At 47.9% G+C, this 20,282-nt stretch overlaps 1 protein-coding gene across 2 annotated transcripts in view; it reads left to right on the top strand.

Moving 5' to 3' along the window:
* EPAS1 (endothelial PAS domain protein 1) overlaps positions 1-20,282 on the top strand; it is a 126,094-nt gene that overhangs the window by 70,183 nt on the left and 35,629 nt on the right. For both annotated transcript variants that reach the window (XM_035111182.3, XM_035111181.3), the window contains 4 exons: positions 4,073-4,224; positions 5,018-5,102; positions 7,995-8,113; positions 8,235-8,437. In XM_035111182.3, coding sequence (XP_034967073.2) covers positions 4,073-4,224; positions 5,018-5,102; positions 7,995-8,113; positions 8,235-8,437 — 559 coding nt within the window. The remainder of the gene's footprint in view (positions 1-4,072; positions 4,225-5,017; positions 5,103-7,994; positions 8,114-8,234; positions 8,438-20,282) is intronic.

Below are 20,282 nucleotides of genomic sequence, written 5' to 3' on the forward strand. Positions count from 1 at the left end.
ACTTGGGCAAAAATAATGAAAGGCACAAATACAGGATGGGATCTAGGAGTCCTGGTAGACCACAAACTTGACATGAGTCAACAGTGTGATGCAGCAACTAAAAAAGCCAATGCAATTCTGGGCTGCATTAATAGGAGTATAATAATAATAATAATAATAATTTATTATTTATACCCCGCCCATCTGGCCGGGTTCCCCCAGCCACTCTGGGCGGCTTCCAAAAAAACAGAAATTCTAAAATACAGAAATCCATCAAACATTAAAAGCTTCCCTAAACAGGGAAACAGTATAGCATCTAGATCAAGGGAAGTAATAGCACCACTGTATTCTACTCTGGTCAGACCTCACCTGGAGTACTGTGTCCAGTTCTGGGAACCACAGTTCAAGAAGGATACTGACAAGCTGGAACGTGTCCAGAGGAGGGCAACCAAAATGGTCAAAGGCCTGGAAACAATGCCTTATGAGGAACGGCTTAGGGAGCTGGGTATGTTTAGCCTGGAGAAGAGAAGGTTAAGGGGTGATATGACAGCCATGTTCAAATATATTAAAGGATGCCATATAGAGGAGGGAGAAAGGTTGTTTTCTGCTGCTCCAGAGAAGCGGACACGGAGCAATGGATTCAAACTACAAGAAAGAAGATTCCACCTAAACATTAGGAAGAACTTCTTGACAGTAAGAGCTGTTCGAGAGTGGAATTTGCTGCCAAGGAGTGTGGTGGAGTCTCATTCTTTGGAGGTCTTTAAGCAGAGGCTTGACAGCCATCTGTCAGGAATGCTTTGATGGTGTTTCCTGCTTGGCTGGGGGTTGGACTGGATGGCCCTTGTGGTCTCTTCCAACTCTATGATTCTATGACCAACAAGCAAGCCTGAGTCCAAGAACATTTTCTCCACTTGTGATTCCCACCAAATGGTATTCAGAGAGGCATACGGCCTCTGTCACTGGAGGCAGAACATATTGTGAAAGTGATTATGTTGCACTATCAATGGGAAGAGCTGTTTTTATATTTTACATCCGCCTTCACCAACTGAGTGTCCTCCAGATGTTTTGGACCACAACTCCCATGAGCTTCATGGAAGGTACCAGGTTGGCGGATGCTGTTCTACCTTTACCAGCCCCAAGAGTGTGCTGACAGTCCAATTACTTTCTCAACGCTTTGGTTGCATCAGAAAAGGCTGCTAGGCATAGACAGATTGACCACAATCCAGAGAGAGGTACTTTTGGTTCTTCAAAGTCCTGGACACACCCAACACAACCTTTTTGTCTCCCCACCCCCTCCCACCTCACTTCAAAATCAGATGGCTGCATTGCACACAAAGGCTGCTGTTCCCTAAACACAAATCAAAAGACCTGCTGGGCCCTTGCTAAATGTGGCTCTCTTAAATCACAACCTCAATTCGTTCCAACATTACCTAGTGAAAGGAATCTCTTCCCATCCATGGCGAATAGTTCTCATTGAGTGTTAAGAGTCAGGAGACATTTAACAGTAGGTAGGACCCAGCGTTTCAATGAATAAATAAATAAAAATACAACTGCAAAACAAAATTATCATTGGAAAGCAAAAACCAGCCTAACTCAGTGGCTTGCAGCCACTTGGTAGGAATCATCAAATTGGAGGTTCTTGATGGTTGAACTGTGGAACTGCCTGTTACAGTAAACAAAGGTAGCTACTTAACATGCTCGTCCCCAAAGCAGATGTTGTTGTTGTTTAGTTGTTGAGTCGTGTCCGACTCTTCGTGACCCCATGGACCATAACACGCCAGGCACTCCTGTCTTGCACTGCCTCCCGCAGTTTGGTCAAACTCATGTTTGTAGCTTCCAGAACATTGTCCAACCAAAGCAGATACTCAACACCAAAAAAAAGAGGACAGCCGAGGACACCATTTTGCATGAAATGTGCATATTTTAATTCATATGGAAATTTAGAAAGGGTCCATTTTGCCATAGTGGAAAAGACTGTGAGCAAGTGATCAGCCTACCTGTTGAGTCTGCTGTCCAGGCTTTGGTCGCCAACCTGGATGGCTTTAAAAGAGGGTTAGGCAAATTCATGCACAATAAGGCTACCAGTTGCTAATCGTCACGATGCGTATATTACCTTCAGCATCAGAGACAGTACCAGCCTCTGTATACCATTTGCTTGGGATCACACAAGAACATGAGAAGATCAGGCCAGTGGCCCATCTATCCCAGCATCCTGCTCTCATAGTAGCCAAGCAGATGCCCATGAGAAGCTTGCCAGCAGGACCTGAGTGCAGCAGCCCTCTTCCATCCCTCCTGCGGTTTTTGGCAGCTGATACTCAGAAGCATTACTGCATCGGAGATGGAACATCACTTAAAGCCTCCATCTCAGGCACTCATGACCTACTTGTGAGCCTCTCATAAGCATCTTATTTCTTTATTTTTATGTTATTGTATAGAAGCAGGCAGAATGACTGCTCATATCCAACCCTGGTCAGATAGCTGTTTGGGAGGGTTTTGTTGTAAGGGAAATGTGGCCGCACCCCTTTCTTCCTCCCCTATTAATGCTAATTGTGGATTTCCTAACGAAGCATGTGCAGCTCCAATAGTTAGATCAAGCAGTGGCTGCATCTGCATGGAGTTCCTTATTTAGCTAAGGATGTATGTGTAGATATGCCTGGTTCTACATGCATTTCCTAGTAAGATTGGGATGATGGCCAATTTCTATAACTCCAGCATTTTTTCTGTTTCTTTATGGGAAGCACCGGTAGGTCCCAACTGAGTTCAGTGAGGAAGGGCTGTTATACCGTAGTAGGTAAGTGGCAAAGGGTCCCATGTTCAGTTCCTGGGATATCTAGGAAGGACTGGTAAAGACTTTCCTCTGAAAGCCCTGCTGAAATTTGCAGATGTCACCAAACTGGGAAGGGAAGCTAATGCCGCTGAAGACAGAATCGGGATTCATGATGACCTTAACAGATTGGAGAACTGGGCCCAAACTAACAAATTTCCATAGGGGCAATTGTAGGGTTCTGCACTTAGGCAGGAAGAACCAGATGCACAAATATAAGATGGGGGAACACCTGGCTTCCTCGTGAAGAGGATCTAGAGGTCTTAGTGGAACGCAAACTTAACATGAGTCCACAGTGTGATGCAGCAGCAGCAAAAAAAGAGAGCTAATGCTCCTCTAGGCTGCATCAACAGAAGTATAGCGTCCAGGTCAAGGGAAGTAACAGTACCACTCTATTCTGCCTTGGTCAGACCACACTTGGATTACTGCATCCAGTTCTGGGCACCACAATTTAAGAAGGATATTGACAAGATGGAACGTGTGCAGAGGAGGGCAACCAAGATGATCAAGGGTCTGAAAGCCAAGCCTTATGAGGAACAGTTGAAGAAGCTGGGTATGTTTAGCCTGGAAAAGAGAAGACTGAGAGGAGATATGATAGCCACCCTCTAATATCTGAAGGGCTGTGTCACATGGAAAATGGAGCAAGCTTGTTTTCTCCTGCTCTGGAGGGTAGGACTCGAACCAATGCCTTCAAGTTTCAAGAAAGGAGTTTCTGACTAAATATCAGGGAGAACCTTTTTGACAGTAAAAGCTGTTTGACAGTGGAACAGTCTCCCTCGGGAGGTTATGGACTCTCCTGGCTTGGAGGTTTTTAAGCAGAGGTTGGGTGGCCATATGCTGTGGGTGCTTTAGCTGAGATCCCTGCATTGCAGGGGGTTGGGATAGATGACCCTCGGGTCCCCTTCCAACTCTACAATTCTGTGAAATTGTTGTCAGCCAGTGTGTAGACTATACAGCACTACATGGGGTAATAGTTGGACTCAATATAAGGCAACTTTATGGGTTCCGAATGCCAAATAAATGTGTGCAAGATTGTAGCTTTGTTGCCTGAACTGCCACGATATTATAATTATTGTACATTTTTTTCTAATGCTGCTAAACTGTATAGATATCCAGTAAAAGCAAAGCCATGAACTTTATATCAGATATGGATTTTGGTTGGGATTTGCTAGCATACTGCTAAGCATCATTTCTGATTTATTCATTTATTTTGTCTCTTCATTTTGGTTCTGCTTCTCCTCCCCCTTCGCTCCCCATTCCTTTGTGCAGTCTGTGGTGACAATGAGAGTAAAATAGAGCCTGATCAGCAGATGGACAACTTGTACCTGAAAGCTTTGGAGGGATTTATCACTGTCATCACACAGGATGGAGACATGATCTTTTTGTCGGAGAACATCAGCAAGTATATGGGCTTGACACAGGTAAGCTGTTTTCTACACCTCTCGCGTAGCAAGTTGGATGATATTGTGATGATTATTTATTAAGCTTATATAGTGCCCTTCAGCTGAGGATCATAGGGTGGTTCATAGTATAATATAACTTCTGCTTCTTTCTCTACTTGGTAGAGCTAGTTTGTTCAATGTGACTTAACAAAAGCTTCCTGCAAGTACTCTAAGGAAGAGAATGATTGTGCCTTTGCTATTATGGGATTGGAGTGGCTGCAAGGGTGTTTAGCCCTGAAGAGGCCAGGGTTAAGATCAGAGGGACCCAGTGAGGAGATTTAAATGTGCAACAGTGCAATACACGAGTGAAACATGGAATATACAGATTGGTATACTCGCCTGCCCAGCAGATGATACTGCCAGCATTGTTAATGCCCATCACCAGTTTGGAGGTTGCAGCTCCATGGTTACTTTTAAATTTTATTTTATTTAATTTTAAAAAAACACCAATTAAGTGATTTGCAGATGCTTTAAATAAATATCGCTAATGATAAAATGATAAAAGATTATTGCTGTCATTACCATCAGGCCATAGAACAAGAGTGGGAAGGAAATCTAAATACATAATAAACAATACAAGCACAAAAACGGCTAGACTGTGAATTTACAATGAATAGTCAGCTGCTATCTAAAACATCTCTGTAAAACACTTCTCGAAGTTTCTTGTCATGTGGTGCATTTTGGGAATGAGGGGGATACAAAATATGTTCCCAGCGTAAATTCATTTTCACAACCCCATTTTTTAAATCTGTTTGTCTTGATGGTCAAACAGGTGGAGCTGACCGGACACAGCATTTTTGACTTCACTCACCCCTGTGATCATGAGGAAATTCGAGAAAACCTGAGTTTGAAAAATGGTAAATAATATATTTTTTAAAAAATGCAACAACGCTATTGCAGTGTGCTTTGTGCATCATTTATGGAGTAGTCTCCCCAAGAAGACTTGAGAGACAGTGTGGTGTAGTGGTTAAGAGTGGTAGACTCATAATCTGGGGAACCAGGTTCACGTCCCTGCTCCTCCACATGCAGCTGCTGGGTGACCTTCTTCTTCATCTCCTGGGTATTTTATTGTTAATTTTCTTTTTTTGCTGTTTTGTGATATTTCAGCCAGCTGATTGTGGTGATCATTTTAATGTTGTTGGAGAGGTGGGAAGGGGGCTTGATTTTGGGAGATGGGCCATCTTTTATAATTTTTAGTGTTTCATTTATGTTTTTAAAGTCGTTTTTAATATGAGCAACTCATCTCTCTTCTGCTATAAGTCGTCTTGAGACGTTTTGAGGGCTTTATGGTAATTAACTAAAAGTATTAATGAATAATAGAAAGATTTGTGTGTCTCCCCAAGCACTTAGCCTGTTTGAACCTCCAAACTCAAGACCAAATACAATGGCTGCTTCTCCTGGGGAATTTATTGTAACCAGGGAAGTATTTTCTTTTTAGAAAGTGTAAGCTAATGCCAACTGTTATTTGGCACTAGGGCATTATCTCTAGGAGAAACTAGGAGGGGGATTTGAGTTGATATGGTCACTCCCTAATTCCCTCTAGCACAAGGAGATGGTAGCCACTATGCCAGGAAATACATTTCACTTGTCCAACAGGATCTGTTTTATAGGGTCTTGGGCAGGCATCCCCAAACTTTGGCCCTCCAGATGTTTTGGACTACAATTCCCATCTTCCCCGACCACTGGTCCTGTTAGCTAGAGATCATGGGAGTTGTAGGCCAAAACATCTGGAGGGCCAAAGTTTGGGGATGCCTGGTCTTGGGGATTCTGTATCTGGATAAACGCAGGGCGTACCTTGTTAAGGTGTTGGCTTCTGCCTGCAGTGAGCAGAGCTGACAGCTGGAGCATTTTACTCCACTGTCTGTTCCAGATCTCACCCAAGACACATCCTGAGGCCTAAGCAATGGCTGAAGTGTGTTAGGATACATGGAGCAATAATTGCTTTGAACAGCTTTCCCCCACCTACTGCCCTGTAGATGTTTTAGACCAGGCACATCCAACAGGTAGACTGTGATCTACCGGTAGATCACTGGGTGTCTGTGGTAGATCACTGCTAGATCACTGGCACCCTAAAAAAAGCTCACCCAAAATTTTCCTCCTCCCTAAAAAAAGCTGAACAACTATGACCTGAAGCCCTAAACAAAAATGGGCCTTCCTCCCTCCTAAAAGAAGCTCAACAAGTTTGACCTAAACCCCAAAAAACAGGGCTTCCCTTCCTTTAAAAAAACTCAACAGCTTTACCTGAACCCCCCAAAAGGGGGTAGATCACTCCCAGTTTTTAACTCTGTGAGTAGATCACAGTCTCTTGGGAGTTGGCCACCCCTGTTTTAGACTACAACTCACCTCCACCCCAGCCAGCATGAGCAGAGGTGCTAAAGGCTGCCTTAAAACAGGGATGGGAAGTTTGTGGCACTCCATCTACTGCTTGACTTCAGTTCTGATAATCCATGGCTATTGGCCATGTTGGCTGGGGTAGATAGGAGTCCATATGTTTTCCCATCGCTGCTTTAGAATGCCACCAGTTAACCTTCAGTGCAGCAATGCCAAGCAGAGAACTGTTCTGGGGAGATGATAATCACCTGGTTTCTCAGTCAGCCACGCAGAAACTTTGTAGAGTAATCGAAACAACAGATAACAGGGGGGATCAATCTGTTAACCTGTGGACAAAGTGTTTATCTCTCTTGCGCTTCTGAGCTTTCTTCCCCATCACTGCATCATGTGATGAAATGAGCAGCTTATCCTGTGATAAACTGCAATCTTCATAGGAATCACATTGTTCTGTGAACCCACCCAAACTGTTCTCAGATTAAGTGAGGGGCACTGATGAAGATGGCTTCACCAGACTGGATGGTCAACATGCCCAGAACAAAGAGGGATAGTTTTTACACAGGGATTAGCATATTTATTTAGCAAAATTTATATACCTGTAAGTGGTTTTCAAGGATTGTTAAAATTGCCAAGGAAAACAGCTAAAAGGAATTAAAAAACATTTAAAGGTAACAGTAAGAAGGAATAAAAGATGCCAAGGGAGTCAGTGTTTGTCTGCTCTGCAGACAGTTTTTTCTGGGTCATGTGGCCAGCATGACTAAGCCGCTGCTGGCGCAATGGAACACCGAAACCAGAGCAGCACATGGAAACGCCGTTTACCTTCCTGCCATAGTGGTACCTATTTATCTCACACCACATCAGTGATTTGGTATTAGGTACGTCATCTGGATGGGACACGGGTGGCGCTGTGGGTTAAACCACAGAGCCTAGGGCTTGCCAAGCAGAAGGTCGGCGGTTCGAATCCCCACGAAGGGGTGAGCTCCCGTTGCTCGGTCCCAGCTCCTGCCAACCCAGCAGTTCGAAAGCACGTCAAAGTGCAAGTACTGCTACAGCGGGAAGGTAAACGGTGTTTCCGTGTGCTGCTCTGGTTCGCCAGAAGCGGCTTAGTCATGCTGGCCACATGAACTGGAAGCTGTACGCCGGCTCCCTCGGCCAGTAATGCGAGATGAGCGCCACAACCCGAGTCGGTCACGACTGGACCTAATGGTCAGGGGTCCCTTTACCTTTTTACTTCATCTGGAACTGCCAAGGTCATTCCAGAATCAATTAACTTCATCCTCAAAGTGTGTAGCTAGTTGATCACAGCGGTTTTGGAATGTTCCTACTCTGGTCCTTCCGAAATAACTTTGCTGGCTGGTTACTAAAGCAACAGAAGCTGCCAGACAAGCCTTAAAAGAGAATCTTGTCCACATTTTTCTCAGGTCCAGGCTTTGGGAAAAAGAATAAAGAGGTGACCATGGAGCGGGACTTCTTCATGAGAATGAAATGCACTGTTACCAACAGAGGCAGAACTGTGAATCTCAAATCGGCCACATGGAAGGTACCTTTTTTTTTACTTATGTTTTTTGAAAGATTTGATTTACTCAAGTTGCTTTGGTTTTTTAAACAAAAAACAAAAAAAAAACCCTTGTATTAATACAAATAGTTTCTTTATATTTCAGGTTCTGCACTGCACTGGACAACTTAAGGTCTATAATACATGCCCTCCTCATGCTCTCTGTGGCTACAAAGAGCCTCTCTTGTCTTGCCTGATATTAATGTGTGAACCCATTCAACACCCTTCCAATACTGACATCCCACTGGACAGCAAGACGTTCTTGAGCCGTCACAGCATGGACATGAAATTCACCTACTGTGATGACAGGTAAAAAGACCAGCTATTTGCTCGTAATGCCTCTCCAGCATGATAAATTGAGAGGCAACCTTATTTAAAGAATATTCTTAGACACCAGAGCAAAACGCAATTACTTAGGCAAACCCCAAAGGAGACATATCGCTCGATAGGGAGAATGGTACCACCAGGATTGAAAAAACCCATGGCAAATAAAATAAAAAAAGGAGACTGATGCAAAAGAATTTAAACATATCCTCACTTCTGTATAGATATATCTGCTAAACATTTTAAGCTGGCTGCTGGGAATTCAAAGTCTCCCATCACCCACAGCCAGCACAGACTTATTACCTACTCCCAAAATGGTTGCGCTGCCTGCGGCTGATGGGAATTGTAGTCCAAAATATGTGGAAGGAATCCGATTGGCTAAGGCTGGGCTAGGCTGAAGCAAGACTGTGCAAGTTGTGAGATACCCAAGTCAAATGCATCTGGCCAATTCATGTATCGTAACTTGCCTTGGCAATGACTTCTAGTCTTTTTTTAACAAAAGGAAGTCTCTTGCGGCATTTGAAAGACTAACCAATTCAACATGTCGAAAGCTTTTTGTAGGCTACTGTGTAAAATTCAGCAAGCCGTGCTCACAAGTTGCGGCAGGCCTGATCTAAAGCATCCGTCTTGGCGCTAATCCTTTCCTTGCAATCCTTTTGTTTCTCTTGCCATTCCAGTACTCCCAGCAATGCCATGTCAGGCTTTCCTGTTGCATCATGGGATTTATTTATATAATTTAAGACAGGGCCTAAAAAACCAACACGGGCCCTTGAGCATTCTTTTTGAGATCAACCCAGGAAAGACAATGGGTCTGTTCATGTGCTGTCTGAGTTTAAACATTTGCAGGAGTTCAGCTTCCGTGAGAATATTTTGTAAGGCCTGGAAATAAAGAGCCCAACATTCAGCAATGCCCTGAACCCACCATGAGAGGGAAAAAAAGAAAGCTGAGCGGTTGTAAGAAAGATTTAAATTAATGCTCTTATGACAAACAAAGGTGACTTGTGATGGGGATCAGAATATGCTTTAGGATTTGGCATAGTAAATATCCCGTTGCTTAAAAAATATGCCCTGAATCTGTGTTGGATGTGGGAATAAAGCAATGCAAGTCTGCACAAAACACACACACACACACAGTTTTTTTTCATAGACATAGAATGGTCAGGGCCTGTCCTATCATTAGGCAGAGTGAAGTGGCCAGCTCAGGCAGCAAATCTGGGACATCATGAAAGGGCAGCAAAGAGTTATTTAATTTCAAATTGTCTTTTTACTGCCTCAGAGGGAAACAGACGCCTGTGGGACTTTCTGCCTCAGGTACCAAAATAAATCAACTACGGTAGCTTTGTGTGCTATGTACTTTTGAGCGAGAGGGCTCCGTGAGGTGAGTCATTTGCTGCTTTGTCTCAGCCAAGCAGCAGAATGCCCTGGCCTGGCCCTGAGGATGCTTACAATATGGTAAAAGGGAGCTGCAGTCCTAATCTTATGAGCATGTCACAGAATGCCACTGATTCTAAATTAATCTGGAAAATTATCAGGTAAGGGTTGTCTGAATGTAGCCTGGGTGGTGTTGGAATCGTCATCTCTCTATTAATTATTTATTTATTTATTTATTTATTTATTTATTTATTTATTTATTTATTTATTTACCGCCCTATACCCGGAGGTCTCAGGGCGGTTCACAGAATAAAATCAAGATATAAAACCACAAAATACCTAATAAAAATAAAAACAACAACCCAATAAACAAAAACACACATATATTTTTTTTATAAAAAAACACATTTTAAAAATATAAATCGGATCAGCCAAAGGCCTGACAAACTTCCCTGGGGAGAGCATTCCACAGACGGGGAGCCACTGCAGAGAAGACCTCTTCTCATGGTGCCCCCCTCCAAACTTCTTGACGAGGAGACACACGAAGAAGGGCCTCAGATGATGATCTCAGGATCCGGGAGGGTTCACAGGGAAAGAAGCAGTCCTTTAGGTATTGAGATAATAGTCCGTAATTGGCTAATTATCGATAACGCAGCTTTGTGATTGAGAAAGATAGCAGAGAAATCTATCTGCCTACGAACAATTCTAGCTGCGTAGCAGACATTGCAAAAATACTCGCCCAGTACGTTCCGTCACCAATGTCAAGCCTCTGTTTCTAAAACCCAGAAACTTTTCCTCCCAAGTTCAGATCACATTCCGTAGCAGTGAAAGCTTTATCCGACTTTCTGTGCCTGTGAAATAACTCACTCCTTGGTTCGTTAAAACAAAGAAGATTTATTGCAGGCATCCCCAAACTTAGGCCCTCCAGATGTTTTGGACTACAATTCCCATCTTCCCCGGCCACTGGTCCTGTTAGCTAGGGATCATGGGAGTTGTAGGCCAAAACATCTGGAGGGCCGCAGTTTGGGGATGCCTGATTTATTGCTTAGGGCAGCTCAGCCTGGTGAGTTCATCTCCATCTCGGCTGGAAGCTGCGACACGAACAGAACCAATAAACACATACAACGTTCTCATGTAACAGAAAAAATACAACAGTACACACAGGTACTTCCTCTTTACATGGGCACGTCACAGGGCCCCGCGGCAGGACGATTGCTGAGCTATTAACCCTCTCAGCTCACATATCTCAACCTTAGTTGGCATAAGAAGCTCAGTCGGTAGAGCGTGAGACTTCATCACAGGGTCGTGGGTTTTGGGCCCCATGTTATGCAGAAGATTTCCCCTAGCATTGCAGGGGGCTAGGTGACCTTTGTGGTCTTCTTGAATTATACAATTCTATGACAAGAAGAGGCTGCTGCATTGGGCCAGGGGCCCATCTTGTCCAGCATCCTGTTCCCACGATGTCTACCCAGATGCCTGTGGGAAACCAACATCAGGATTCGAACACAGGAGCCCACTCCCCTCCTGTGGCTTCCAGCAACTGGTATTCAGAAGCTTTTCTGCCTCTGACTGCGGAAGCAGGGCAGAGCCATTTGGGCTAGTAGACATCAATAGCTCTTGAAATGTACTCGGAGTCGAGAGTGAATTTCATGCTCTTTATTCAGCTCATAGTCATCAAGGAGAAGAGGAGAAGAAGAATGGCTCTTTTCCCAAAACCATCTGCTTATATACATTATTTACACAATGGGCCTTGCGTGATTGGCTACTTCAGGGCTACACCTGTGGGCCAATTATATTGTGGATTGACTTCTGCCTGCAGCCTGATTGGCTGCTCCTACAGGCCAATCAGGTAGCAGATTCACTTCTGCCCGTCGCCTGATTGGCTGCTCCAGCAGGCCAATCAGGTTGCGGATTCACTTCCACCTGGAGTTGGATTGGGTAGCTCCCGCTGTTTCTGAATCCTATTGTTCTAGGATTCAGCTCAGTACATAACACCCCTCCCCTCTAAGTTCCAGTCCTGCCCGGGAAGTTGCATTCGTAGTCCCCAAGGTCTGCTGGCCGCCTCCGTGTGCGTTGTGGCCTGGGGTGTTCCTTGGTCAGGGGTTCTGGTTCTGGCTCGTGTTCCGAGGCTGCTGGCTGTGCCGGGGCTGTCTGGTCTGGCGCCACTGAACCACTAGGTTGTGGCTCTGGTTCCGGTGTCCTTCCAGCCTCGGGGCGCCCCTCTGTGCCTACTGCTTCTGCTTCTGCTTCCCCTGCCCACCCCTCTCGCTCTACAGGCCTCACTGCCCTGCTGTCCCCTTGGGACCCCTCTGTCCCGCTCTCCTCCCGGGTTCCTCCTGGGAATCGTCGCCGTAGCTGGTCGCAGTGGCGGCGCCAACATTGCCCCCCTTCCGTTAGTACCTCGTACGACACGGGACCGGTCACCTTGGTGACTGTGGCGGGTACCCATGCTGGGCCTGCCCCAAAATTCTTTGCGTACACTGCGTCCTGGGCCACAAATGTCCGGGGGTTCCTGCCTTTCCCCACCACTACCTCATCCTGAGCTCTGTCGGGGTGAAGTCGGTCCAGTCTAGTTGCAAGGCGCCGGCCCATTAGTAGTTCAGCTGGGCTCCGGCCCGTCGTTGTGCTTGGGGTGCTGTGCTGTGCTAGAAGAAATGCAGCAAGGCGGTATTCCCAGTCCCCTTGTGTCATGCGGCGGAGGCTGTCCTTGGTGGTCCGCACCATGCGCTCCGCTTGGCCATTGGTGGCAGGGTGGAATGGTGCTGAGCGGATGTGGCGGATGGCGTTCTGCGCTGTGAAGGTCTGGAACTCCTCTGACGTGAATGCGGTTCCATTGTCCGAGACGAGGGTGTCAGGGAGCCCGTGGGTTGCAAAAAGCTTACGTAGTACCCGGATGGCTGCCGCCGTAGAAGTGGACGGTACCAGTGCGACCTCCAGCCATTTGGTGTAGGAATCCACCACTATGAAGAATGTTTTTCCCTGGAAGGGTCCAGCGAAGTCCACGTGCAAGCGTGACCATGGATGTCGGGCGGACTCCCAGGGCTGGACTGGGGCCCTTGGGGGATCTGGGCGGGATTCTTGGCAGGTCTGGCAGTGTTGGACCCAGGCCTCTATCTCTCTGTCAATCCCCGGCCACCACACATAACTCCTGGCAAGGGCCTTCATCCTCACTACCCCTGGGTGTGTCTCGTGTAGGGCTGTGAGGACCCTTTTGCGGAGGGGCTGGGGAACAACAACCCTGCTTCCCCATAACAGGCACCCCTTGTGGGCCGACAGTTCATGTTTGCGGTTTGTGTAGCCAGCGAATTCTGGCCCGGGGCTGCTGCTGGGCCATCCTCGCCACACCCAGTCCAGGACCCGGGAGATGACCCTATCTTTTGTGGAATGGTGCGCAACTTCTTGTGCCTGAATGGGTCGGTCGGGAAGCAGCTCCAGGGTCATAACCTCTTGCGCAGGCGCTGGGTCGGGGCCTGTTTCTGGTAGTGGTAGCCTGCTGAGGGCGTCTGCGTGGCCCATCGCCTTCCCAGGGCGGTGGATTAGTGCATACTGGTAGCCGGCAAGGAAAATTGACCACCTGAGGACACGTGGAGACAACACTTGGGGGGTCTGCTTCTCGGGGGCAAACAGGCCAAGCAACGGCTTGTGGTCAGTCACTATGGTAAAGGGCCGCCCGTACAAGAAATCATGGAATTTTTTTACGCCCTTCACGATTGCCAGACCCTCCTTGTCAATCTGTGAGTAGTTTCGTTCGGCTGCAGCAAGCGTCTGGGAGAAGTATGCCACCGGCACCTCTCTTCCATCCGGGAGTTGGTGTCCCAGGACAGCGCCGATGCCATAGGGAGAGGCGTCGCATGCCAGCACCACTGGCAGCCTCTCGTCGAAGTGTGCCAAGACCGAGTTCGAGACGAGCAAGTCCTTGACTGCCTGGAATGCGGCCCTTTGTCGCTGGCCCCACACCCAAGGGGCCCTTTTATCTAGGAGTCTGTGTAGGGGCTCCGCTACCGCTGCCTTATGCGGAAGAAAGGCATGGTAAAAGTTCAATAGTCCCAAGAATGACTGAAGTTCGGGCTTGCTCTTGGGCGCTGGGGCCTCACAAATGGCCCGTACCTTGTCACCGGTTGGATGGACCCCTTCTGCGTCCACCTTAAATCCCAGAAAGTCCACCTGCGGCACTCCCAGTAAACACTTTTCCCGCTTCACCTTGAGGCCCGCCGTCTGGAAACGGTGCAGGACGGAGCGGAGGCGGTCCTCAAATTCCTCTGGTGTGGGCCCGGCGATCAGTACATCATCGAAGAAGGGGGTGACGCCAGGAATCCCTTTAAGGAGAGAGTCCATTAGATTCTGGAATATGCCTGGTGCCACGCTAACGCCAAATTGCAGCCGCTTTACTCTGAATGCCCCTCTGTGCGTCACAATCGTCTGAGCCTCTGCTGTGGCTTCGTCCACAGGCAACTGTTGATACGCTTGGGCCAAGTCCAGTTTGCCAAAGATTTTTGACCCAGCCAGGGTGGCGAGGACATGGCTGACCACTGGCACTGGGTATGCATGGGCCGTGAGAGCCTTGTTTATGGTGCATTTGTAGTCTGCACAGATGCGGACCGAACCGTTAGGCTTGACGGGTGTGACAATTGGAGTTTCCCAGGGGGCGTTGGGCACCGGCTCCAGCACTCCTTGCTCCACGAGTCGGTCCAATTCCTCGTCTATGCGGGGTTTCAGGGCGAACGGGACCCGGCGGGCCTTGTGCCTGATGGGTCGTACAGCGGGGTCTAGCTGTAGGGCAATGGGGGGTCCTGTATATCGTCCCAATGCCCCATCGAAAACCCCTGGAAACTCTTTGCATATGGCGTCCACGTCCACTTGTAAGCTAGTGCGGTTCACCCCGGTAACGGCTAGCCCCAGAGGTCCAAACCATGCCAGTCCCAGTAAGCTAACGTAGGGGCCCTTAACTACCAGCAAGTCCAATTGTTGCTTTCGCCCTCGATATTGCACCCTGAAGGTCCCCACCCCCATTGTAGGGACCTTACGTTTCTGGAAGTCCCGGAGGGTGAATGGGGCCGGCCTTAGTTTGGGACCCCCATTAGGGCACAGTTCCCTTAATGTTCGGGCCGAGATTATGGATAGAGTTGAACCCGTGTCCAGCTCCATGCGGCATGGGGCTCCCTCTATCTGTACCTCTATATAAATTTTCTCTGTGCTGGGATGGGGCAACTGGAATACCTGGTAGTCCGTGATCTCCGTCGAGTTGCCTTGGTGCATGGTGCCGTGTGACCTGGGGCTCCTGGGTCGGTCATCTGATGCTTGTCGACGGGTGAGTCGAGCCCGACACACCCGGGCGATGTGTCCCAATTTTCTGCACTGCCTGCACTCTGCGTTGCGGAAACGACAGGTCCTCCTCTCGTGGTTCTCCCCGCAGCTTGCACAGTTCCCTCCTTCTCGTCGAGGCTGCTGTGGTGTGTGTGCTGCTTGAGTGCGCCGCTGTACTCGGTGTACTTCCTCCCTGTCAGATTCGGATTCGTCGGTGAGGTCTTCGTGGTAGACCCTCGGTTGGGATGGCGGGGCCGGTCGTGCCTCTTGCGTTGACCTCTCGGCGGCTTCGGTTGCCAGGGCTTCCTCCAGAGCAATCTGGAACGTGAGGTCTTTTTTGGCGTAGAGGCGTCGTTGCAACATCTCGTCCCTCAGGCCACCGACGAGGCGGTCACGAAGCATGTTCTCCAACTCTGAGAAGTTGCATAGCCGGGCGGCTTGGCGGAGGGAGGTCACAAACCCAGTTATGGTTTCCCCCGGGGCTTGCCGCTTTGCGTAGAAGGCATTTCGGCAAGCTACCACCGAGGGCTGTGGTGAGAAGTGCTCCTTCAGCCGTTCCATTATTGTTTTGTACGAGACGGTAGCGACATCTCTAGGTGCAAGGAGAGCCCGGGCGATTTCAAACGTCTCCTCTCCACAGACGCTGAAGAATGTCGCCCTCTTCATGGCATCGTTGGTGACTTCTTTCGCTTGCAGGAGGAAGTTGAAACGGGCAGCGTACCCTTCCCAGTCTCCTGATGCTGGTTTGAATGGCGAGAAGCTGCTGTCGGTTGCCATTCTGGGTTCCTTGGGTCCTGGAGCTGAAGCCTGGATGCACGGTGCGATGCAGCGGTGCAGCAGGTGGCGGTGCTGCGGTGCAGTGCGTGGTGGCGGTCAGCTCAGCAGGATCCCATCCTCGTCGCCAGTGAAATGTACTCGGAGTCGAGAGTGAATTTCATGCTCTTTATTCAGCTCATAGTCATCAAGGAGAAGAGGAGAAGAAGAATGGCTCTTTTCCCAAAACCATCTGCTTATATACATTATTTACACAATGGGCCTTGCGTGATTGGCTACTTCAGGGCTACACCTGTGGGCCAATTATATTGTGGATTGACTTCTGCCTGCAGCCTGATTGGCTGCTCCTACAGGCCAATCAGGTAGCAGATTCACTTCTGCCCGCCGCCTGATTGGCTGCTCCAGCAGGCCAATCAGGTTGCGGATTCACTTCCACCTGGAGTTGGATTGGGTAGCTCCCGCTGTTTCTGAATCCTATTGTTCTAGGATTCAGCTCAGTACATAACAGCTCTCTTCTCCATGGGATTTGTCCAATTTCCTTTTAAAGCCATCCAAGTGGGAACAAGTTTCATCGTTTTACTAATTTTATGAACATCTGTCATGGCAACTCAAAAGTCCCAAACTCTGCAGCCTTTCCTCTTCAGGGGTGTTGCTCCACCCACTTGATTGTTTTTGGGGGCCCCCTTTTCCTGAACCTTTTCCAGCCACTGTCCTCACAGGGAGGGTGGTTGATGAGGATAAAATGGGCTCTTTGGAGGAAACGCGAGGGGGCAAACAAGCCTTCATCCTAAACTGAAGCAGAACCCCCTAAATCCAGCGGGGCAGTTCTGGTAAGCTTGCTTAGGGTTGCAGCCTGGCAGCAAGAGGTGAAAAGAGCAGCACGTACAATCTGAATGGGCACCAAGAGGGAAAAGGATGTGGGCCAGCCAGATAAGTGTTTTCCTCCTGCGGAAATGCCCTGGCAGGCACTCCCAGATCAGGAAGAGGTGACGAAGAACAGGCAGTAATGCAAAATCCTCAAAGTCCCTTTATTAAACAGCGTCAGCAATGGATATTTGTCCCGAAAGCCTCGTGGTTTGTTAGGCAGTGCTGGGAAATATGCTTTCGTTGCCATTGTCCAATGCTCAGGTTTTTTCCACTTGCTTTTCCATAAGCTAGGTAAAGGGACCCCAGACCATTAGGTCCAGTCGTGACCCACTCTGGGGTTGCGGCGCTCATCTCGCATTATTGGCCGAGGGAGCCGGCGTACAGCTTCCAGGTCATGTGGCCAGCATGACAAAGCCACTTCTGGCGAACCAGAGCAGCGCACGGAAACACCGTTTACCTTCCCGCTGTAGTGGTACCTATTTATCTACTTGCACTTTGACGTGCTTTCGAACTGCTGGGTGGGCAGGAGCTGGGACCGAGCAACGGGAGCTCACCCCTTTGTGGGGATTCGAACCGCCAACCTTCTGATCGGCAAGCCCTAGGCTCAGTGGTTTAACCCACAGCGCCACCCGCGTCCCCTTCCCATAAGCCAGGATGCCCCATTTTCAAACACAGCACTAAAACTGCTTCTGCTGCAAATAAAATTAATAAATCCTTCTAGATTAATGAACTCTGCAGCTGACCAGCACTTCCTCATTAAAGCAGAAATAATCCTTCCCCTTAACCTGCGATGTAGGGTTGCCGTATTTCAAGAAGCTGTTGAGCATTTTTTTAGGGGGAATTTGCCCAAAAAAGGCAGAGAGTGATACTCAAAACACACACTTCTTGGTTCTGTTGGCAAAACCCCAGACATTTCTCACCATGGAAGTGAGAAATACTGGAAGCATTTGGAATGCAACAGTTAGTAAGTAACTTTCATCAGGCATTTAAACTGAAGTCGATGTTGAATCCAACTTTAAAAGCAAATACTAGACAGGTCCACAATGTTATTTTTCTGGTTTTGGATTAATAATAATAATACGGTAATATTGTTTATACCCTGCCCATCTGGCTAGGTTTCCCCAGCCACTCTGGGCGACTTCCAACAGAAAAATAAAATAAAATACAGTAATTGATTAAACATTAATCAGGGCTGCCTTCAGATGTTTTCTAAAAATCTGGTAGCTGTTTTTCTCTTTGGCACCTGATGGGAGGGCGTTCCACAGGGCGGGCGCCGCTACCAAGAAGGCCCGCTGCCTGGTTCCCTGCAACTTGGCTTCTCGCAACGAGGGAACCGCCAGAAGGCCCTCGACACTGGACCTCAGTGTGCGGGCAGAACGATGGGGGTGGTGACGCTCCTTAGTGAGAGCCAAACTAAGGCAGATCATCATAGGAATCAGAATCAGACCGTTTGTCCCTCTAAGCACAGCATTTGTCATACTGACCAATTATATCCCTCTAGGGTTTCAGACTTTTCCAGCCATAACTGGAGATGCCAACGATTGAACCTGGGACCTTCTGCATACAAAGGGCTGAGCTATGGTCCTTCCCCAGTAGGTGCTCCTGCTGGCAACTTTTAAGACCCCTGATTTCTTGTACCTCTGCAAACCGTGGGGTTCCCACAAGCCGGGGGGGGGGTTCCCCCTTCCGCATGGGTGCTGCCGTTTCGCCCAGATAAGGATTTGCAATCTGAGAATGAGCTTGCTATTAGTATACATTGTTGACTATATGTGCCAGACAAACACCAAACAGTCTGAGCTTGCAAAGCATGTGCATAGCACTGTGAAAACCCTGATGATTGACCGATTGCCGGGGCTTGCAAAGCGTTGTGCAGAGGGCTTTGTATATACAGCACAGGGGTACCTCTGGTTGCGGACACGATCCATTCCAGGGTGCCATTTGCACCCTGAAAAGTCCGCAACCAGAGCGGTGCTTCTGCGCACGTGCGAAGCATGATAGAGTGTTTCTGAGCATGCACGAAGCACAATAGAGTGCTTCTGCACATGCGCAAAGTGCGCAGAATGATTCTGCACATGCACATGCAGCGAAACCCGGAAGACGCATCCTGAAGCGGACGCAGCATGAAGTATGACTGTATGGTATCAGACACAGGACAGGAGGGCATGACTTGGCCCACTAAATGGGTGGCCCTGGCAGACTTAATTAGGTTCTCGACCGCTGGTATATACAGAAAGGGCAGCATGCAACAGATTAGCTGCTGTGACGCTCCCCACACCATGTGGCAACTCACCCATGAGTTGGTGTCATTCAAGGGGGAAAGCTTTCCCAAGGGAAAACTATATCAGATTTCGGATTTCAGGCCATGTTATGCTTGTTTGTTGCTTACCTATATATTAGTCCATTGCTTGAAGGATCACAGGTTGCCTAACACATCTAACACGACTTTCTCTCTCTAATTAGCAGCTACGCGCCTTTTTGAAATATAGATGTTGTTAGAAAAAGGCAACAAGTTCCTGCAGGAACGGTGGCTAAAACCACATTAAAAACATCAACCGGTTATTTAATTCCACTATTTGTAAAAAAAAAAACCAACTGTTTCATTCCACTATTTGTTTGAACTGGGGCCATCTTCAGAACTAAGTTCACGTTCCTGTGTGTTTGTGAGATGTGGGTTCAATTCTGTTACTTTTTTATAAGTTAACAGGACAGGGGTACCATTAAGGAGAGCGAGGAAGTCATCTCCAGCAACAGATGGTATGGGGCATCAGCAAGATGTTGGGAGAATTGTGTGTGTCTTGGGGGCCTGACCTTCATGCATAAACTAGCCTGCTGCTCAGGGATGTAAGAAAGCAGTGATTTCCATTCTGGCCTGCGTTTGTCACAATCAGCACCGTTTCCCTTCCACTGCAGTTCCGTTTCCACCAAATACCAATTATTCATCTCACTGCCTGCTACTGAATGCAAGCTGAACTTGCACATATCTTACATAACTATGTATGCAAAACAATGTAAAAAAGGTCATTAGTTGCACATCACTTGTGAACTTTTTAAAGAAACAACACCACAACAGCGATGTGAACAAATACCAATCATGTCCACACGATCAATTTCCATAAGGACATAAGAAGGCCCCCTGCTGGATCAGGCCCATCTAGTCCAGTATCCTGTTCTCACAGTGGCCAACTGGATACCTGTGGGAAACCCAGAAGTGGGTCCTGAGGACAAGACTGCTCTTCCTCCCTGTGGTTTCCAGCAGCTGCTAATTTCTGGTAATTCCATTCCTGGCCACAGGTGAACACACAAACTGCAGCAATTTCCACTTCCTTTTCCATTCCCACTGAAATTTTCAGACATCCCTACTTCAGACACAGCAGAAGATGCTGTCTGCTTGAACAGTAGGTCTAATTTGTTTCTTTATGTGGTATGCGGTAGGGGTAGGTTGGAGAACTAGCTTTGGCCTCATGCAGCATAATGTCTTATGCAGGCCCTGGAACTGGAAATGTCAGGTATTGTG

The sequence above is a fragment of the Zootoca vivipara genome, chromosome 3 (assembly GCF_965207765.1).
Source record: "Zootoca vivipara chromosome 3, rZooViv2.hap1.1, whole genome shotgun sequence".
Classification (NCBI taxonomy): Eukaryota; Metazoa; Chordata; class Lepidosauria; order Squamata; family Lacertidae; genus Zootoca; species Zootoca vivipara.